Source organism: Eurosta solidaginis, chromosome 2 (genome assembly GCF_040869045.1).
Source record: "Eurosta solidaginis isolate ZX-2024a chromosome 2, ASM4086904v1, whole genome shotgun sequence".
Classification (NCBI taxonomy): Eukaryota; Metazoa; Arthropoda; class Insecta; order Diptera; family Tephritidae; genus Eurosta; species Eurosta solidaginis.
The window spans coordinates 131,221,202-131,242,586 of record NC_090320.1 but is presented as its reverse complement, the minus strand read 5'-3'; the positions used below and the strand labels follow the sequence as shown (position 1 = coordinate 131,242,586).

Sequence of the window (21,385 nt, the reverse complement as noted above, 5' to 3'; positions counted from 1 at the left end):
CTAGAATAATAAGCTACAACTTAGCAAAAAATAGTTTTGAATCAATGATATTTCACTTAACAAGTTTTATTGTAAGAGAAAATGGGGAGACATTTTTTTAAAGGGGCGGTGCAACGCATTATGTAGAAAAGTATTTTATCTGAAATAAAATATATACAATTGAAGCTGAGTATATAAAGTTCGGTTACATCCGAACTTAGACACCTTTACTTGTTTTTTTATTAACTTATAACAGAATTTTTTTTTTTAAGTAAAACTTGTTAAGAAACGTAGAAGGCTTGATGATGGTTGTTTATATGTTTCCAGGTCAAAAACAACATGTCGATGTCGAAGTCCTTGGACGTATTTGCCCCGCAAAAGTATCTAACACATACTTGAAAGCATCCTTATTAAGTCGAAAGTTTTTTTGAACCTCAATAAGAAAATAAGTCTATAAACTTTACCACTTTTTAGTTCAATTTCTTACAATGCGTCACTCATCTCAAATGGATTACACAAATCTCGCAGTATTTGCATATCCATTCTCGCCTGGCCATTTTCGTATGCGTTGCTTTCCAACTCCACAAATAATGTCGCGGTTATTGATTCCATTATAATACATAGCTTTAATTTGTGTCTGTTCGTTGGGTCCAGTTATTGCCAAAAGAACGACAAAAGCACATTTACAATTATGAAAGCACTTCACTCAAAAAAATATAACACGGCGGCAATATATTCTATTGCTTTTTTTGTACAAAATGGCGTGGATAATAAAATATAAACGTTTTTCAGTGTTTTTTTACAAATTGTCTTTAATTTATTTTGTTCCAATGTTCACACCTTCCGTACAAACACCTGATTTCGAAAAATCATTTGCTCTTCCTCTTCTCGTTACGATTCCGTCGTAATGCAGAATACCCAACTTCGATTAAAGCGGAGCGTAGAACGGGAACGTAATCGAAATGCAGAATAGGAGTGATTATAAGCCGGTGTTAAGCTCATGAATTCTTAATCTATAATATAAAAATAAGTCGGGTTTTCCTTCCTGACGCTATAACTCCAGAACGCACCAACCGATTGCCACGGTTCAGCATTCGTTGGAAAGGTATCGGGCTCCGTGAGGTTTATAGCAAAGAAAATTCAGGATCCTCGCAGAGGGTCTCGAGATATAGGCCAAAACGTGGACCCAGGTACACCTAGAATGAGTTTATAGAATATGGATATCAAATGAAAGCTGTTGATGAGTGCTTTAGTAGATGGTAATTTTCATACTCCTGGGTGACCACGGTCTCGAGATATAGGCCAAAACGTGGACCCGGGTACCCCTGGAATGTGTTTATAGAATATGAATAACAAATAAAAGCTGTTGATGAGTGCTTTAGTAGAGGGTAATTTTCATACCCGTGGGTGACTAGGGTCTCGAGATATAGGCCAAAACGTGGGCCCGTTAACGCCTAGATAGAGTAAGTTTTCCACCGCTGGGTGACTAGGGTTTCGAGATATAGGCCAAAACATGGACCAGGATACACCTAGAATGTGTTTTTAAATTATGGATATCAAATTGAAGCTGTTGATGTGTGCTTTAGTACAGCGTAAGTTTTACACCGCCAGGTGACTAGTGTCTCGAGATTTAGGCCAAAACATGGACCCGGGTACTCCTAGAATGTGTGTGTATTATGGATATCAAATGAAAGCTGTTGCTGAGAGCTTTAAAGTAATTTTCATTGTGATATTCGATTTAGTAGCATCAACCTGGCAAAACTGATAAATATGCATGCGAAGCCGAAATACTGGACTGGGATTAGCACTAGGACTGGGACTGGGATCAGGACTAGGACTGGGACTGAGACTGAGACTCGGAGTGGGACTGGGACTGAGACTCGGAATGGGACTGGAACAAAATACATACCACCATCTGGGACTGGCAATAAGATATGAAGAAGAATGGGAGAAACTTGAGAGAAGTGAAAAGAGAGAAGGAGAAGGAGACTGAGAAAGAGGTAGAATGAGACGAAGATGGAGATAGATAAAGCGAAAAATACGGAGGGAGGAGTGAATAAAAAGATTAGGAAAAAGTGTAGAGGGGGAACACACCATTAAAACAAACAAACATAAACATGTAAAACTGAGCCCGAGTTTACAAAGCTTCTCATTCGCAACGAAAAAGAAACTTTACAAAAACAAATCTACATAACAGCAAATTATTATAGTCAGAATGTCTAAATTGTGTTGTTAGTGTAGAAATGAGATAAACTGAATTAATCAAGGAAACAAATACAAGCAGGATAGCCTAGTGGTTATGGCAACTTCAGTTTCATCTTGTGATTCGCGGTTCGAATCTCTGTGAAACCTTTGATAACATTACGAAATTGCCTGATGATGAATTCGTGGCGGTTCTCGCAATGGTGTTATCAATATGCCTACTTAAAAGTTCTTTGAGGCTTGATAGGCACCGAGCAGGAAATTATATTTTTTTGTAGTTTTGTTCTTTTTTTTTTGTTGCGGTGACATTTGTCCTATGAACCAAATATACTTTTTCGGAAAGGGGAGAAAAAATAAAAATACACGTGTATTGGCGATTTTGATGTACACCTCGGAATTTGTTTATGTATAAAGTATAACATAAAAAAAAATTAAACGTACAAAACAATTTTGTTGCTTTCTATGGAAATGGGATAGCCGAGCCCGTCAAGACCACTACATCATAAAGGATTGGCCAGAACGAATCGAGTTTCAAGTTGGGGTGGATAACATAAATACTCCCCACTTATAAAGAAGGAAAAAATAATTCTACCTCCGCTCCACATCAAGCTCGGCCTTATCAAAAACTTTGTCAAGGCTTTGGACAAAAAAGGCGAATCTTTTCATCATTTGAAGACAATCTTTCAGGAGATTCCAGAAGCAAAAATAAAGACGAAATTTTTATGGGACCGCAAATAAGGAAAATGATGACCAATAACCATTTCAAAAAACTATTGTCACCAGTCGAGGCAGCAGCATGGGGTTCTTTTGAAAAGGTCGTTACCTCTTTTTTAGGCAAACATAAAAGTCCCAACTACGAGATGATAGTGAACGACTTAATCAAAAACTATGCGGAACCGGGTAAATAAAAAAACATGTTTAAGACCGTTTTCTCAGTTATCTGCCCGATAAAGAAAAAACTCTTATGAAAATTTTTAGATTTACATGAGAATATATAGCCCTAAATCTGAATTCATAGTCCAGTTCCGAACAAACAAGAACGAGAAAAATGTAAACAAAAAATTGTTCTGAATTGAAAGATAAATCCAGCCTAAGAAAATTATATACTAATGTGTCACTTATGTATTTATCTAATATACTTTTTTATTTTCTTACATTAGTAAATATGTCTTTAAAAATTCATTTTCTACACTCCCATTTAAATCTTTTTCCCGCAAAATTTTGGCGACGAAAGCATGGCGAAAGGTTTCACCAGCAAATAAAAATGATTGAAACTCGGTATCAATGATTCTGGGATGTCGCTGTGATGGGTGACTACTGTTGGTTTCTCATAAGAGAAACCGATTCTAATATAAATAAGCGTCAAAACAAGACACATAACTTTTTCAATTATAAAATAAGATCAATCGAGTTAAGACAGAATCATATGTACATATGCTATTATTTGTAGGGTACTTAAGTTTTACTATATGGATATGTGTATTTATTTGAATACTTATAAATTTTGTATTAGTTCATCAATTTTGTTGAGTGAAAGCTTATTTTTTTGTAATAGAACAGAGCTTAAAGAGAAAAAAATCTGCAAAAAAATAAAAACTTTTCGAGATCCTTCCTCGCAAAGTACAATTTTTTTTTATATTTCTACCAAAAAAATTGAAAAATCCGTAATGAAAGTGTTGTATGAACAGTTTATAGCAAATTTTATTACTATTTAAAAGCTTCAAACCGTTTTGGAATTGCTCAATTCGTTGTTGAGATATATAGGATTAAGTGGACCCAATTTTTTTTTTGTTTGAAAAAACATCAATTCGTAAATATCTCAAAAACGTTACCATAGAATTTAAAATAACCTTGATTTTCGGAATCAGGGGGTGATTTTACATAGGAATTTCATAATGGCATCTCTGAGCATTTTGGCTGTAAACCAGTGCTATTGGTATCTATGCAATTACCCGATTTATTAAGAGTACCCTTTCTGTACAGTCTTCGACTTTATGTTTTCCGATGCATTTAATACACCGCTGTTTAAGTATACAATTAGCCGATATATTGTTAAACCCTAAGCATTTATAACATCTATTTACCGTTTGAGCGTCGTAAACTGGAAAGCGGCCCCAACCAAAATAGATTTTCTTGCATTTCAACACGTCCTCATAGTATTGGTGCTCTATCTCACAACATTCTTTGATTTTTATTTTCATTCCTTGATGTTATAACTCCTACACATTTCATTTTAGCATCTCGCAAAAACTCATTTTAGTTGGTGATCTTACCAACAATTTCCTCTTCACCATCCTCAGTACTAATGTTAGTCACAATGATTTTTGAAAAATATACTTTCGGTATTTACTTTTATCTAACCTTTCTGTTAGCGTGTCCTTAATTTTATCCTTATCACTAGCTAACTTCACACAAATAATTATTGTACTACTGTTCCTTTTTTGGACCCTACCCATTTTAAAATTGGATGGATTGTGATTATGTAAATCTTTTATGCCTTGTGTCCTCATATTTGATTATCTTTTTGTGTATACAGGATCACCTGATCCGCGCATGAAATATATGAAAGTATTGCATACCAATCCACGAGTACTTCCCTTTAAGAAAGTTTATAGTGTTGTGAATGTTCGATTTAGGTTAACGAAGGCTGACATGTTTTTAAGTTGGAATCGGGCACAGATTGATGCTCCGATGAAGTAAAGCCAGATCTTCCTGCGTGAGGTGGCTTATGTGAAAATGGTTAGGAAAGTCTTCTATCGCTGTTGTTGTTGTTGTAGCCAATAGGTGCGATCAAGGACGCAACACATTAAACGGGATTACACTGAAATGACAGCTCTTGGTCGGGAAAAATCCCGAGTCGCTACGGTACATAGAACCGGCTGCCTTCGCTGTCGTCGAAATCGCTCGTGTTGTCGCTAGCAAGCTGATCATATTATGCTAGCAAAAATACTGATTTGTGGCGTTCGATAGAAACTACAATGTTTTCGTCTCTGATCTCCATTACGGAATATTTATCATATATTGTAAATGCGTAATTCGGGGCGTCACGAAGAACGAAAACGTATAAACCGTCCGCGATTGCTTTCAAATTATATTTTCCTTTGACCATGTCGTGCAAACAGTTGAAGAGCGCGGTTGGCGTAGTGATCAACGAGTTATATGGCCACATTAAACCTTCTGGCCATCCCTCCCTCCCCACACCCAAGTTCCATGAGGAGCTTGCGGTCGCCAGAGCCTCGTCTGTTAGTGAAACGGGATTCGCCGCTCGAAGGTGAGGTTGACAATTGGTTTGGGGAAGCTATAAATTGCGCTACACAACCCCTTGAATCACGAGCCCACAGTCGACAGTTTCGGTTAATGTTTAATACCCGTATGACTGACACTATGAAAGGCGTCAAAAATTATCTTCCTCAGATGTTTGGGTACAAACAGGCGAATTAAGTCTTCCGAAACGTCGCAGTATATAGGTTAATCACATCCTGCAAGTGAATCGTCTTGTTAGCCCTGTATACGTCGCTGACGTTCCACATTGCCTGTTTGTACGATTGGAAGACACTGCTGCGGAGAAAAGGCTATCCGCAGCGATGTTAACTTTACCAGTTATGTGTTAAATGTCAGTCGTAAATTGATCAATAAAATCTAAACGATAAAATTACCATGGTGTCGGATCCTGGGTAAAATATTAGTAGGTCAGAAGTGGCTATGTGCTGTACTGTAGCGTGTTTCTATGGTAAGTATAGGTATATTGCTTTAGGTCTCGTCAATTATGGAAATATTTGAAAATATCTGACCATGAAGAATCAGGAAGTGCACAATCTTAAATAACGACATCTTGCATGAGGCCGTTAAACCAGTTGTCGTGTAGTTGAGCCAGCTGTTCTTTAGGTCAGCTAAAATGCCAAAAAATCTTCGGTAATAATAGGTTGGATCGTGTCAGCTGAAATCTCGCCTCAGGACCATGCTCGGCGATATGATTATACAGCCATATGTGTTGATCGTTGAGCCATTTGCAGCAATAAGTAAATGTGCGGCGGTCAGCGCCAGTGTCTACAAGATATGGACTTTGGTGATACGATTAGCTACGAAGAGGTGGTTTGATTTAAATGGTGGGCCGTTAACCGCCGCAGACGGTTCGTTGCAGCTTTTTCTTGAAACGCGCAAGAAGTTCTTCAATGTTTGGCCTTGCTACCGAAGCGTTGGTGATACCAGCACGCTTGTGCTGATTTGCTCTTTAAACCCTTTAAAAACATAGGCCAAATCATTAATTGCAGCGTCCGGCTGAGAAAACCATGCCTCCAAAGTTGTTGTCGTGGGCTTATGTAAGGTGCTTATGTGCGCTACCGGCAATGCAATTTCGTGAATTTTGTCAACAAAGCTTTCCAGCTTTTCCAGAGTCATGTTTGCTTGAATTAAGTTGTCATTGGTAACCTGCAGGGCCACTTGGTGCATAGGGTTCTTTAGATGGAGGAGAAACTGTGATGGTTTTCTGTTGCCCAATGTTTCTTTGTCGAGCAGCTGCTGCGGTCGTACATCGCGAGAGAGTATGAAGCGTTCAACTAATGTTTTTTTGAGGGGAATGTAAAGCGCATTTGTTGGCATGCATAAGAGGAGATCCTCAACCTTAGCGGCGGCTTTGGCGCCTAAATGCGCGGAGGCGTAGTGATATTTCATCAATGCTTGATTCCAGCATGATTGATGAAACCGCCCTTCAAGCTGGCCGAACCACAAAGCTGTGCGTTCGGCATTGAAAACAGACTACGTATCAAGGTGCTTTAAAGTTGCGAGGTACACCAACAGAAAAACCAGTTTTTATAAAATGATACTGCCCAAAAATTCCAATGAAAATTCGAACTTTGTACTTGGACGATAGAACTATTTTTGCGTGCATTCTAAAAAACCAGAACACAAAGTGCACAGAAAATCGCACTTGAAATTTTGCGGAATAGTTTATGCAATATAATTTACGGCAAGAAAATGCAAAAAATTAATGATGCGATACGTCAGGGACACCAGTTGTGATGGTTTGTTCATCCAATAACTAGAGAAATGAAATGTGCTCTAAATTCTTTATTGAAACGGCCCGAATATTACAAAGTATTATAAATGAAATCTTAACTTGATGTGCAGAAATTGGGCTTAGCCTCTAATAGTAACCGCAGTCGACAAAACCTGTTGTTAAAAACTTCTGTGAACAGATTATGTAATTTTTTACGCTTTGTCCTTAAATTTGTTTATCATAATTCTGAATGCAATATCACCTAATTTATATATTAGAACGTATGCTAGATCACTTGATTTATCTATTAACGCGATGTTACCGCATTGTACGGAATATAAGGAAGTATTTGTGGTCATTCCACAAAATGTATAAAATATTAAACTTGAGTTCTGATATCTAACGCATCATTATTGAGCATTACTCCTACCACATAGTAAGGGACTATCGAACTTAAAAGCTTGTAAGCTCTTATCCTTCGAAGATCAGCGGTAGCAAGCTCATGATAATAGCTTTAGATTCACCTTACTGCAAAATTTCAAGCCCTATAAGAAGAAACATACTTTGGTCAAAGTGCACCTCCTTTTTGCCAAGCGTTTCTTCCAGAACAGGATTAGGCAGTTAAGTACCGGACCGAGCGTTGCCATTTTGTGGCACAACACTTTGCAACATATTTTTGTCGGTCGGTGGTTTAAGGTTGCCCCAGATACCAATAAATTACTTCTACTGGATTCATTTGTTTTTTTTTGCAGTCGGCTCCTGGACTTTAAATGTTTACTCACATCTGTTTACAATACAACGTCCGTTTATAAATCAGTTAACAGTGCACGCTATTGTGGTATCAAAAAAATCTGAATTTAATCACAAACTTTTGTGGACACATTTTTATCTTCGCTGTTGCTTAAAATATATCCAAAATATCGTTCGAGGAAGATTGTAGGGCCGACAAGCCTATGGTGCCGAGAGGACCGCCTTCAGATGGTCCACCCATCGCAGGAACTGGACGAGAACCTAGATTTGGCCTGGGACACTCCAGTTACCAAAGTGGATACAACAAACTTTTTACTCAGGTAAGAACTAACATTACACGTACTTACACTGGAACACCCATAACGGGAACTTTTAATTTCCTTCGCTTCAAATATGCTTCAAACCATGCGTTTAAAAATAAGTTCTGTAAATAAATTTGGAAATCCGCAGACCTTAAGTAAGCGAATGTAATAGTAAAATGTATATACTATTAGTTGTAATTCTTTCCAAGCATCCTGCAAGTGTTATATATTCAACTGTCTTATAATTGTGATCAGCTTCATAACACTGCTTCTAACTTTAAAAATATCAAAAGGAAAATGTATGTGACAACTGTAGGTGAAAAGCGAAACAGAACAAAAAAAAATTGGATAAACTGCGAAATAACATTAAAACCCGATACAAAATAACCAACGGTGCAGTTTTGAACAAATGAGAGCCAACGTTTACGAGTGAGCACCACTTGGTTGAGTTAAAGCTTAATACAAAGTGCCAAATTGTCATCCGAAGACTTAAAAACAAACAGCAACATGCACCTGGCTTATGCCCAACAGTAAGTGCTCAAGTTCTTAATTTCGAACACATTGGCGCCTAAAAAGCAAGTTTTCTTTCGCGTGTGTGCAAATATTGCCATTTTTTTCTTAATGAAGAAAGGTACATATTTTTATATCGTTAGCTTAATTCACAAAGACCCTCACCAACAAATTTAAAATTTTACAGGAAAAGCAGTTTACTTTTACATCATTCACTACATGCAGAAATCGCTTTTTAAGAGTTGCATAACTGCGTTGTTGTTGGTTCTAACTCTATATTATTTTTCCTGGGATCTTTATTATTTACATTTATAGTGTAATACAAATCCATTCTCAAAAAAACTACATTTTTGTGTAAGAGTCTAGCCCATCCAATTTACAATTTTCTCGTATACATTTGAGCTTATAAGCTTATTCAAGATAGAGAAAGAAAAAATTATAATAATAAAAGATAACATACAAGTAGGTACATCAATTATAATAAATACTTTGGTAATCCTAATGTTTATAAAACATATAAGTAAAATTTTGTTCAGTTTAAAAAGTTTAGGAAGTCAAAAGAAAAATAACAAAATCTGTGAAAAAGGCAGTTTTGAAAAATCTGATTATACCAATATGACACGACTTTATTTTGTCTTGTATTTCAAGCTGGAAAAACTGACAAAACTTTATCGAAACTTCCAAATACAAAAACAATTTCTACTATGACAAAGCAAGACCACTATTCCGCCAAAATTAGTGAGTTTGACATATTTTTGTTTATGCTTTAAATATTTTTTTTTTTTTTTTTTTCATTAACATTATTAACAATAAAAACAATGCAAATAACATCGGAAAGTTATTTCCGGTCTCGGATAGTTCAGTTTTTTTTACAAAAAAGTTGATTTAGTTGTGTTTTTATGCACAAAATTGTCAAACTAAAAACAAAGTTTTCATTTCTCAAAAAAAAATGAAAAAAAACGCCGAATGTCAACCAAAAAAAAAAATTGTAAAAAATTTCCAGAAATTTAACTTTAAGAGGGAATGTTTGAAGCTCTTTCCAGTGTCCCATGCACAATAGGACTGGTTTTATAATTTAAAACGCTGCACAACCCTCGACATTGTAGTTTTGTAATAGCTACTGAAAGATCACAGTAAATTTCAGTGAAAGCTTGGAAGTAGTAATAGTGACTTACTGACTGCAGCTTCCCCTAACTATAGTCGTCCGAACTCCATGTCGCCCTACTATGGGGCTAAGCGGTTTAGGGTCTACATCTACGCCGTTTCGCTTCATAGTAGGGCGGCGGGATGTCGGCGACCAAGAACTGCCAATCTCCTAATCCAGGGTATTATGCTGACAATTCCTATTAGATGATTGGCAGTCAGGGGTATTTTCGGCTGTATTCGAACGGAGCCCTCCCGATACCGGGCCGCCTCGGGAATTTATGACGGCGGAGCGGTGTACTAGCCCGGGGGAGCTTAAGAGTAGAACGAATATATAATGGTTAAGAATAATCTTTGAGGGTTGCATAAAATAACCACGTCCCGCAACATGTAGAACGGCTCTAGTAATCTTCATACCGAAGGCGGGAAAAACATTCATCTGCACCCGAAATGCAGGCCTACTAGTTGACATTTATTTTTTCAAAATCCTAGATGGGTTTATAATAATAAAATCCAATATGAACGAGGAATTATTCTCTTCATCGCAACATGCTTACACCAAATAAAAGTCAGTCTATGCCACATTGCATAGCGTGGTCGTGAATAAAGGGAAAGCCCTGAAACACCAGGAATATGCCCTAGGTGTTTTCTGTGTATAGCCGGGGCTTTCAACCTTGCGTTTTTCTTAGCATCTTTATATGTTCGACTGATACCAATGCCATACAGATCGGCGATTTCACCTGAGAGTAGATCTACTGGGATTTTCCTGGATAAAACATGGATCGTGTCGTCGGACACAGTCCGATAAGCACATGCTATTCGTATAGCAGTAACACGGTAGGCTGCTAGTATATCTTTTTGGTGGACCATTTTAGATCATACTGGTGCTGCATATAATATTATCGAGCTGGTTACGTTGGATAATAGCTGACGGGTAGCTTCGCCTGGGCCGCCGATGCACGGTGGGGTATTTGATCAATCTTGCTGGCCAAAATTAAAACAGCAGTTATTTGATTGAAACTTTGCACACGTATCAAGGCTCGATGATAATGCATTAATGTGACGGTGTGGTGACATAAGGTCAACGGCCATAAGGTCAATTGGCCTTATTACCACTTTGCATGTCCATTAGTTTGATTGAAACTTTGCAAACGTATCAAGGCTCGATGGCAATGCGCTAATGTGATGGTCTGGTGACATAAGGTCAACAGCCATAATGTCAATTGGCCTTATTACCACCTCGTATGGCCATTAGTTTGATTGAAACTTTGCACACGTATCAAGGCTCGATGACAATGCAATAATGTGATGGTGGGGTGACATAAGGTTAACGGACATACGGTCAATTGAACTTATGACCACCCCAAATGGCCATAGATTTGAAACCTTGCACATAATGCGAAAAACGCATTCCTTTATTAATGATAGAAGTTGATGCATGGCACATCTACGAAAGAGCATACTGGAGCCGTTTTTACACGCTTTTATTAGCTTAGCCTGTATCTATCTATGTATCTATGTATCCATGTATGTATGTAACGGAATCTGGAGTGGAGCCGAGAGCCCCGGTAATGCAGAGCTCCAAACTCCGTTGCAACTTTTGAAGCATTTTAAGATAGGTAATTTTAGCTAGTGCAGGCCACCAGACCAAGGCACCATAAAGAAGAATCGGGTGCACAATGGCTGTGTAAATCCAGTGGGTCACCTTAGGGGAGAATCCCCAGGAGGTGCCAATTGCCCTCTTGCAGGTGAACAGCTCCGCTGCTGCCTTCTTGGATCGCTCCACTATATGGTCACTCCATAATAGCTGCCTATGCAGAATGACTCCCAAATACTTGACTTGATCGCTAAACGCTAAGAACGTACCCCCAATTCTTGGCGGTGTAAGATTTGGTACTTTGTACCTCCTCGTGAAGAGGACAAGCTCGGTTTTATCCGGGTTGACTTCCAAACCTGTGGCGGGTTGTACTCCTGGAGCAGCTCCAGGATGTCAGCTGGGTCCGTTGGCGTCACTGTAACCCAGGCTCTAGCCCTTGGTCGTGAGGGGATATCACGCGCCTCCACTACCTTGAGGCGCGCGCCCGGATATACCACCCATATCAGCGTGACGGCGGCCCTATAGAGGTTTACCGACCTGGCGTCGTCATAGGCAATTAGCTTGACATTGCCGTGGAAGCACCCTGCATCGGTGTAAGACGGTGGTGGACCAGGGTTGTCTTTCTTAACCTTAACGGCCACCGTAGCGAGCGTGGCCTCGATCCACTTCCACTGTTGTTTCGGGATCCTGCCATCTTCGCTGCTCTCGTCTATAATGCCAATGATCTGCCGACCCTTGGCAATTTCGGCGAAAGACCGCGTCCAGCCACCCTGCGTCTTGGGCCTTTTCGGTGCCGTGGGGTTGGATTCATCCATGGACCGCTGACGTTTCGAGGTTTCATCCTCTCGACTAAAACTTTTAAAATTACTTGAACTAAAAAATTGAAAATTAATAATAGTTTAAAAAAAAAACTAAAAAACAGGTAACCGAACTAAAAAATAGAAAATAATTTTCAATTAAAAAGAGTTTATATAACAGTAGTAGGGGGTCAAACAATCATTTATAGTTAATCACCTCAAAATAAAATTATAATAAAATTTAAGTTATTAACAGAATAATTTAATTCACAGTAAAAAGCGGGGGGTGCTTGATATTGAATGTTACAATCATTCTATTGGAAACTATCTGAGAGGAAAGATATGAAATTTAGTCAAATGCAGCCAACGCTTTTTAATCTGAATTAAATTATTATCTTAATAACTTAAATTTTATTATAATTTTATTTTGAGGTGATTAACTATAAATGATTATTTGACCTCCTACTACTGTTATATAAACTGTTTTTAATTGAGAATTACTTTCTATTTTTTTGTTCGGTTAGCTATAAAAGTGTTTTTTTTTTTTAGTTTTTTTAAACTATTATTTATTGTTATTGAAAATTGAAATAAACACAATAACACGGCCTAGTTCACGGGCCTTATTTTTTTTTGCAAATTCGAACAATCTCTCCAAATGTCGAAATTTACTTTCTTACCCAAAAGCACACCATTTGTATGTAGGATCGAAAAATTTGTATGGCGTTTTTCGGAAATTCAAATACTCAAACTAACTATGCAAGCGCTCTAATTCGAAATTCAAAGACACAAACCTATTATGTAAGCCCTCTCGAATTCGAAATTCGGAAAGCTGCGTAGTCGTTTTGCTCAAATGTTTCACCTACATACATATGCGCGTCAAGCGGTGAGAGAACTACTCTCTTACTCATTTTAAGTTCGAATAAAACATGGTTTCCCTATTGTTACCACTTACCCAGTTTTTATACACAGTCGTCCGTCTGTCCTTCCGCATGGCCGTTAACACGATAACTTGAGCAAAAATCGACATATCTTTAATGAACTTAGTTCACGTGCTTACTTGAACTCACTTTGTCTTGGTGTGAAAAATGAACGAAATCCGACTATGACCACGCCCACTTTTTCGATATCGAAAATTTCGAAAAACCGGAAAATTGCGATAATTCATTACAAAAGAGAGATAAAGCGACGAAACTTGGTAGATGAGTTGAACTTATGACGCAGGATAGAAAATTAGTAAAATTTTGGACAATGGGCGTGGCACCGCCCACTTTTAAAAGAAGGTAATTTAAAGCCTTTGCAAGCTGTAATTTGGCAGTCGTTGAAGATATCATGATGAAATTTGGCAGGAACATTACACCTATTACTATATGTACGCTTAATAAAAATTAGCAAAATCGGAGAAGGACCACGCCCACTTTAAAAAAAAATTTTTTTTTAAGTAAAATTTTAACAAAAAATTTAATATCTTTACAGCATATAAGTAAATTATGTCAACATTTAACTCCAGTAATGATATAGTGCAACAAAATACAAAAATAAAAGAAAATTTCAAAATGGGCGTGGCTCCGCCCTTTTTCATTTAATTTGTCTAGGATACTTTTAACGCCATAAGTCGAACAAAAATTAACCAATCCTTTTGAAATTTGGTAGGGGCATAGATTTTATGACGTTAACTCTTTTCTGTGAAAATGGGCGAAATCGGTTGATGCCACGCCCAGTTTTTATACACAGTCGTCCGTCTGTCCTTCCGCATGGCCGTTAACACGATAACTTGAGCAAAAATCGACATATCTTTAATGAACTTAGTTCACGTGCTTACTTGAACTCACTTTATCTTGGTATGAAAAATGAACGAAATCCGACTATGACCACGCCCACTTTTTCGATATCGAAAATTACGAAAAATGAAAAAAATGCCATAATTCTATACCAAATACGTAAAAAGGGATGAAACATGGTAAGGTAATTGGATTGTTTTATTGAAGCGAAATATAACTTTAGAAAAAACTTTATAAAATGGTTGTGACACCTACCATATTAAGTAGAAGAAAATGAAAAAGTTCTGCAGGGCGAAATAAAAAACCCTTAAAATCTTGGCAGGTATTACATATATAAATAAATTAGCGGTATCCCACAGATGATGTTCTGGGTCACCCTGGTCCACATTTTGGTCGAAATCTGGAAAACGCCTTCACATATACAACTACCACCACTCCCTTTTAAAACTCTCATTAATACCTTTAATTTGATACCCATATCGTACAAACTCATTCTAGAGTCACCCCTGGTCCACCTTTATGGCGATATCTCGAAAAGGCGTCCACCTATAAAACTAAGGCCCACTCCCTTTTAAAATACTCATTAATTCCTTTCGTTTGATACCCATATTGCACAAACGAATTCTAGAGTCACCCCTGGCCCACCTTTATGGCGATATCTCGAAACGGCGTCCACCTATGGAACTGGGGATTACTCCCTTTTAAAATACTCATTAACACCTTTCTTTTGATACCCATATTGCACAAACGAATTCTAGAGTCACCACTGGCCCACCTTTATGACGATATCTCGAAACGGCGTCCACCTATGGAACTAAGGATTACTCCTCCCTTTTAAAATGCTCATTAATACCTTTCTTTTGATACCCATATTGTACAAACAAATTCTAGAGTCACCCCTGGTCCACCTTTATGGCGATATTTCGAAAATGCGACCACCTATACAACAACCACCACTCCCTTTTAAAACCCTCATTAATACCTTTATTTTGATACCCATATCGTACAAACACATTCTAGAGTCACCCCTGGTCCACCTTTATGGCGATATTTCGAAACGGCGTCCACCTATAGAACTAAGGCCCACTCCCTTTTAAAATACTCATTAACACCTTTCGTTTGATGCCCATATTTTACAAAAAAATTCTAGGGTCACCCCTGGTCCACCTTTATGGCGATATCTCGAAACGGCGTCCACCTATGGGACTAAGGATAACTCCCTTTTAAAATTCTTATTAACACCTTTCTTTTGATACCTATATTGAACAAACAAATTCTAGGGTCACCCCTGGTCCACCTTTATGGCGATATCTAGAAAAGGCGACCACATATAAAACGAGGGCCCACTCCCTTTTAAAAATACTCATTAACACCTTTCGTTTGATACCCATATGTAATGTTTGGTTACACCCGAACTGAGCCTTCCTTACTTGTTATTTATGTTTTTTTTCGCGTATTGAGTATCATCAATTATTCAAATGACAGCTGACCAATCTGGTATGCTGAATGTGCTATGTAAACAGGCAGATGTCTTCAGAGCTGTACACTTTAATGCTCGTAGTCTGAACACGAAAAAGCTAGACTATGTTAAAAGTATCTTTGAACTATCTTCTGTTGATGTCGTTTGTTTTTCGGAAACTTTGTTCAACTCTGATATTCCAGACTTTTTTTACTCTATTGAAAATTATAAGCTATTCCGAAATGACCGCTTGAATAAAAAGGGACGTGGAGTAGCTATTTATTGTAGAGATTACCTAGATGTGAAAGTTGTAAGTCGGTCAACCTTATCTGAAGTTGAGTTTCTTTCTTTAGCCCTGTCGGATACACTATCTAAAGTTCTTGTGGCATGTGTATATAATCCCAACAAAAGCTCGTCTTATTAACCCTTCTTCGACGATCTTTCGCCTCAATTAACTGACTTTGACCATTTAATTGTTTGCGGTGATTTTAACATAAATTTACTAAATCCCGATTCTACACTGGTCAATTTCGTAAACACTGTCGCGTCGACTGGTATGTCTATCGTTAATAACCAGATACCTACCTGGTTCTCTTATAGCGCACGTCAGAGCTTGTTGGATATTTTTATCGTCCCTCTCTCCACTGGGGTGGTTCTATTCGATCGATTGTCCTTCATCTCGGATCATGATTTGATTTTTTGTACATTTAATTTTAAATTGCAACATAATGATGATATATCTACTAGTTTATACTACCATGACTATAATGCCATTCAATTTGATAGATTATTTTCTGATTTGAACCATTTTTCATGGGATTCTTGCTAGCATTTAGTCTCCTCTGATGACAAGTTACAGTTCTTAACACAATCTATACTTTATTTTTTGAATAAGCACCGCTTCGTGAGCTCACGGTTTACCCACGTTCTTGTCCGTGGTTCACACGTGTAGTTAAAGTAGCCATAAAATGTCGCAATATTGCATACAAAGTTTGGAAGAGGCAACCGACTAATGTTAATTAGATTGCCTATAAACAGGCTCGGAACAGAGCCTCGTCGTCTGTTCTACTAGCTAAAAAAAATATTTCCGTGGTAAGCTTAATACTGATCTGATTTCCAAACAGCTATGGTCTAATTTGAAAAGGTTGGGCACAAGGGCTTGTTCTGAAGTTCCCTGTTCTCTAGATCCCAACCTCCTCAACGAGTTTTTTGTCGCATCTAGTTCAACTGCTTCCAATCGATCTTTGCCCGTGATCTCTTCCTCCGGTTCCTCGCCAGTTGCGAACTTTCAGTTTGTTTCGGTGGAGGAAATGGAAGTAGCAAAATGTATTTACAGTGTTAAATCCAATGCCATCGGGGCCGATTGGATTCCATTGAAATTGATTGAGTTAATAATGGTAGCTAAGGTTCTTAGTTGTATAACGCATCTGATGAACCACTGTTTCACTACCTCCTCTTTCCCCTCCGCGTGGAAAGTATCAATTGTCACTCCCTTAGCGAAGAAACCACGGGCTTCTGAGCCTTCTGAGTTTAGGCCAATAAGCATTCTGTCAGGGTTGTCAAATGTGTTTGAGCTACTTATAACAAATTACTGATTTTGTGGAGGAATATAATCTTCTAAGTCCGTTTCAATCCGGTTTTCGAGCTGGCCACTCTTGCACGACTGCTGTCACTAAGGTACTAGACGATGTCCGCCAGGAATTTGACCGTGGTCATCTGACATTGTTGTGTCTTCTGGTTTTCTCGAAAGCATTTGACTCTGTAAACTATAGTCTTCTGTGTGATAAACTAGTAAACTATTTTGGATTCTGTGATAGTGTCGTGATGCTTGTTAATAGTTATTTAAGTGGCAGAGCGCAGAAAGTGAAAGTCGGTAATAGTTTTTCAAGAGTGGGGCACACCAGCTCTGGAGTACCTCAGGGCTCTGTTCTGGGTCCGCTTCTCTTCAGTATTTTTCTTAACGACATATTCAACACTTGCGCTCATGTTCAATTGCACGCCTACGCTGATGATGTGCAACTATACGTCCCAAACCATTTTAATATGTTACAGGACTTATCTGCGAAGCTCAATGAGGAATTGCTTCGATTTCTGAGTGGTCTACTGCAAACCAACTGCACCTTAACCCTTTGAAATCCTTTATATTTCCTATATATAAAGATAAAGTCCATCTTTCCGATATTCCCCACCTTTATATTAGATCTGCTGGTTGACACGGTAAGAAACCTTGGCTTTGTTATCAATTCTAAATTAACTTGTGACGATCGTGTCAATGTAGTAGTGGAAAAAATTGATTATACCTTGCGTTGCCTTGGGCTATCTTCCCTTTGTGTTCCCTCTGACACGAAAAGGAAGCTTGTTGTCAGCCTGATCGTCCCCCTTATAACCTACTTCAAAATCGTCTACAGTAAACTTAATTGGGGTTCCCTGCACAAACTTTGTGTCGCATTTAATCATGCTATCCGATATGTTCATGGATTGAAGAAGTTCGATCATATATCTACTTTCAGAGATTCAATACTTGGATGTGGACTGTCTAACTTTATGCAAGCACGAAATTGTATTTTTATGTTTAAATTGCTACTCTATAAAAAAACGGAGCATCTTTATGACAAGCTAAGGTTTTCCATAAGCAGACGTTCAACAAACTTAATTCTGCCGAAGTTCGACTACTTAAGCTCTTCTAGGGTTTTCTTTATAAATGGTGTTACACTCTGGAATTCCATACCTCAATTTAAAAGGAATTCTTTGCGGGAAAATAATTTTAAAAAACTTATTTTTGGTTTTTCACTAATGAAATTTCATAATGAGGTGGTTATAATTTTCTATCTAGCTATAATTTATTCCGTATTTTTAATATATTTTTATACTCAGTTGAGCAGAGAAAAAAAATTTGATTGAGCCATGTCCGTCCCTCCGTCCGTCCGTTAACACGATGACTTGAGTAAATTTTGAGATATCTTGACGAAATGTGGTATGTAGGTTTCTGGGCACTCATCTCAGATCGCTATTTAAAATGAACGATATCGGACTATAACCACGCCCACTTTTTCGATATTGAAAATTTCGAAAGACCTTAAAAGTACGATAATTCATTACCAAAGGCGGATAAAGCGACGAAACTTGGTAGATGGGTTGACGTTATGACGCAGAATAGAAAGCTGGTAAGATTTTTGACAATGGGCGTGGTACCGCCCACTTTTACAAGAAGGTAATTTAAAAGTTTTGCAAGCTGTAATTTGGCAGTCGTTGAAGATATCATGATGAAATTTGGCAGGAACATTACACCTATTACTATATGTACGCTTAATAAAAATTAGCAGAATCGATTGAAGAACACGCCCACTTTTTAAAAAAAAATTTTTTAATTCTAATTTTAACAAAAAATTTAATATCTTTACTGTATATAAGTAAATTAAGTCAAAATTCAACTCCAGTGATGATATGATGCAACAAAATACAAAAATAAAAGAAAATTTCAAAATGGGCGTGGCTCCGCCCATTTTCATTTAGTTTGTCTAGAATACTTTTAATGCCATAAGTCGAAAAAAAAATTACCAATCCTTCTTAAATTTGGTAGGGGCATAGACTCTATGACGGTAACTGTTTAATGTGAAAATGGGCGAAATCGGTGGAAGCCACGACCAGTTTTTATACACAGTCCACACAGTCTGGCCTTCCGCTCGGCCGTTAACACAATAACTTGAGCAAAAACCGATGTATATTTACTAAACTTAGTCCACGTACTTACCTGAACTCACTTTATCTTGGAATAAAAAATGGCCGAAATCCGACCATAACCACGCCCACTTTATCGATATCGAAAATTACGAAAAATGAAAAAAATGCCATAATTCTATACCAAATACGACAAAAGGGATGAAACATGGTAATTGGATTGGTTTATTGACGCAAAATATAACTTTGGAAAAAACTTTGTAAAATGGGTGTGACACCTACCATATTAAGTAGAAGAAAATGAAAAAGTTCTACAAGGCGAAATCAACAGCGTTTGGAATCTTGGCAGGAATACGGTTAGTGGTATTGCATATATAAATAAATTAGCAGTACCCGACAGATGATTTTCTGGATCACCTGGTCCACATTTTGGTCGATATCGCGAAAACGCCTTCACATATACATCTAAGGGCCACTCGCTTTTAAAACCCTCATTAATACCTTTAATTTGATATCCATATCGTACAAACACATTCTACAGTCACCCCTGGCCCACCCTAATGGCGATATCTCGAAAAGGCGTCCGCCTATAGACCTAATGCCCACTCCCTCTTAAAATGCTCAGTAACACCTTTCGTTATTTACCCATATCGTACAAACATTCTAGAGTCACCCCTGGCCCACCCTAATGGCGATATCTCAAAAAGGCGTCCACTTAAAGACCTAATGCCCACTCCCTCCTAAAATGCTCAGTAACACCTTTCGTTTGATACCCATATCGTACAAACATTCTAGAGTCACCCTTGGTCCACCTTTATAGCGATATCTCGAAAAGGCGTCCACCTATAGAACTAAGGATTACTCCCTTTTAAAATACTCATTACCACCTTTCATTTGATAACCGTATCGTACAAACACATTCTAGAGTTACCCTGGCCCACCCTAATGGTGATATCTCGAAAAGGCGTCCACCTATAGACCTAATGCCCACTCCCCCCTAAAATGCTCAGTAACACCTTTTGTTTGATACCCATATCGTACAAACACATTCTAGAGTCACCCTGGCCCATCCTAATGGCGATATCTCGAAAAGGCGTCCACCTATAGACCTAATGCCCACTCCCTCTTAAAATGCTCAGTAACACCTTTCGTTTGATACCCATATCGTACAAACATTCTAGAGTCACCCTTGGTCCACCTTTATGGCGATATCTCGAAAAGGCGTCCACCTATATAACTAAGGATTACTCCCTTTTAAAATACTCATTACCACCTTTCATTTGATACCCATATCGTACAAACACATTCTAGAGTCACCCCTGCCCACCATAATGGCGATATCTCGAAAAGGCGTCCACCTATAGACCTAATGCCCGCTCCCTCTTAAAATGCTCAGTAACACCTTTCGTTTGATACCCATATCGTACAAACATTCTAGAGTCACCCCTGGCCCACCCTAATGGCGATATCTCGAAAAGGCGTCCACCTATAGACCTAAAGCCCACTCCCTCTTAAAATGCTCAGTAACACCTTTCGTTTGATACCCATATCGTACAAACACATTCTAGAGTCACCCCTGGCCCACCCTAATGGCGATATATCGAAAAGGCGTCCACCTATAGACATAATGCCCACTCTCTCTTAAAATGCTCAGTAACACCTTTCGTTTGATACCCATATCGTACAAACATTCTAGAGTCACCCTTGGTCCACCTTTAAGGCGATATCTCGAAAAGGCTTCCACCTATAGAACTAAGGATTACTCCCTTTTAAAATACTCATTACCACCTTTCATTTGATACCCATATCGTACAAACACATTCTAGAGTCACCCCTGGCCCACCCTAATGGCGATATTTCGAAAAGGCGTCCACCTATAGACCTAATGCCCACTCGCTTTTAAAATGCTCAGTAACACCTTTCGTTTGATACCCATATCGTACAAACATTCTAGAGTCACCCCTGGCCCACCCTAATGGCGATATCTCGAAAAGGCGTCCACCTATAGACCTAATGCCCACTCCCTCTTAAAATGCTCAGTAACACCTTTCATTTGATTCCCATATCGTACAAACACATTCTAGAGTCACCCCTGGTCCACCTTTATGGCGATATCTCGAAACGGCGTCCACCTATGGAACTAAGGATCACTCCCTTTGAAAATACTCATTAAAACCTTTCGTTTGATACCCAT

At 38.2% G+C, this 21,385-nt stretch overlaps 1 protein-coding gene across 6 annotated transcripts in view; it reads left to right on the top strand.

Annotated features, from left to right (window-relative positions):
* Positions 1 to 21,385, top strand: part of Ca-beta (Ca2+-channel-protein-beta-subunit) — a 1,568,477-nt gene that overhangs the window by 230,222 nt on the left and 1,316,870 nt on the right. For 4 of the 6 annotated variants that reach the window (XM_067766220.1, XM_067766218.1, XM_067766219.1 and 1 more), the window contains exon 2: positions 7,930 to 8,247. The exons of 1 other annotated variant lie outside the window; for it this stretch is intronic. In XM_067766220.1, the coding sequence (XP_067622321.1) occupies positions 8,131 to 8,247 (117 nt within the window). In that variant the 5' untranslated portion in view covers positions 7,930 to 8,130. Of the gene's footprint in view, positions 1 to 7,929; positions 8,248 to 21,385 lie in introns of those variants that run through there. One more of the 6 variants, XM_067766223.1, reaches the window with a different exon arrangement.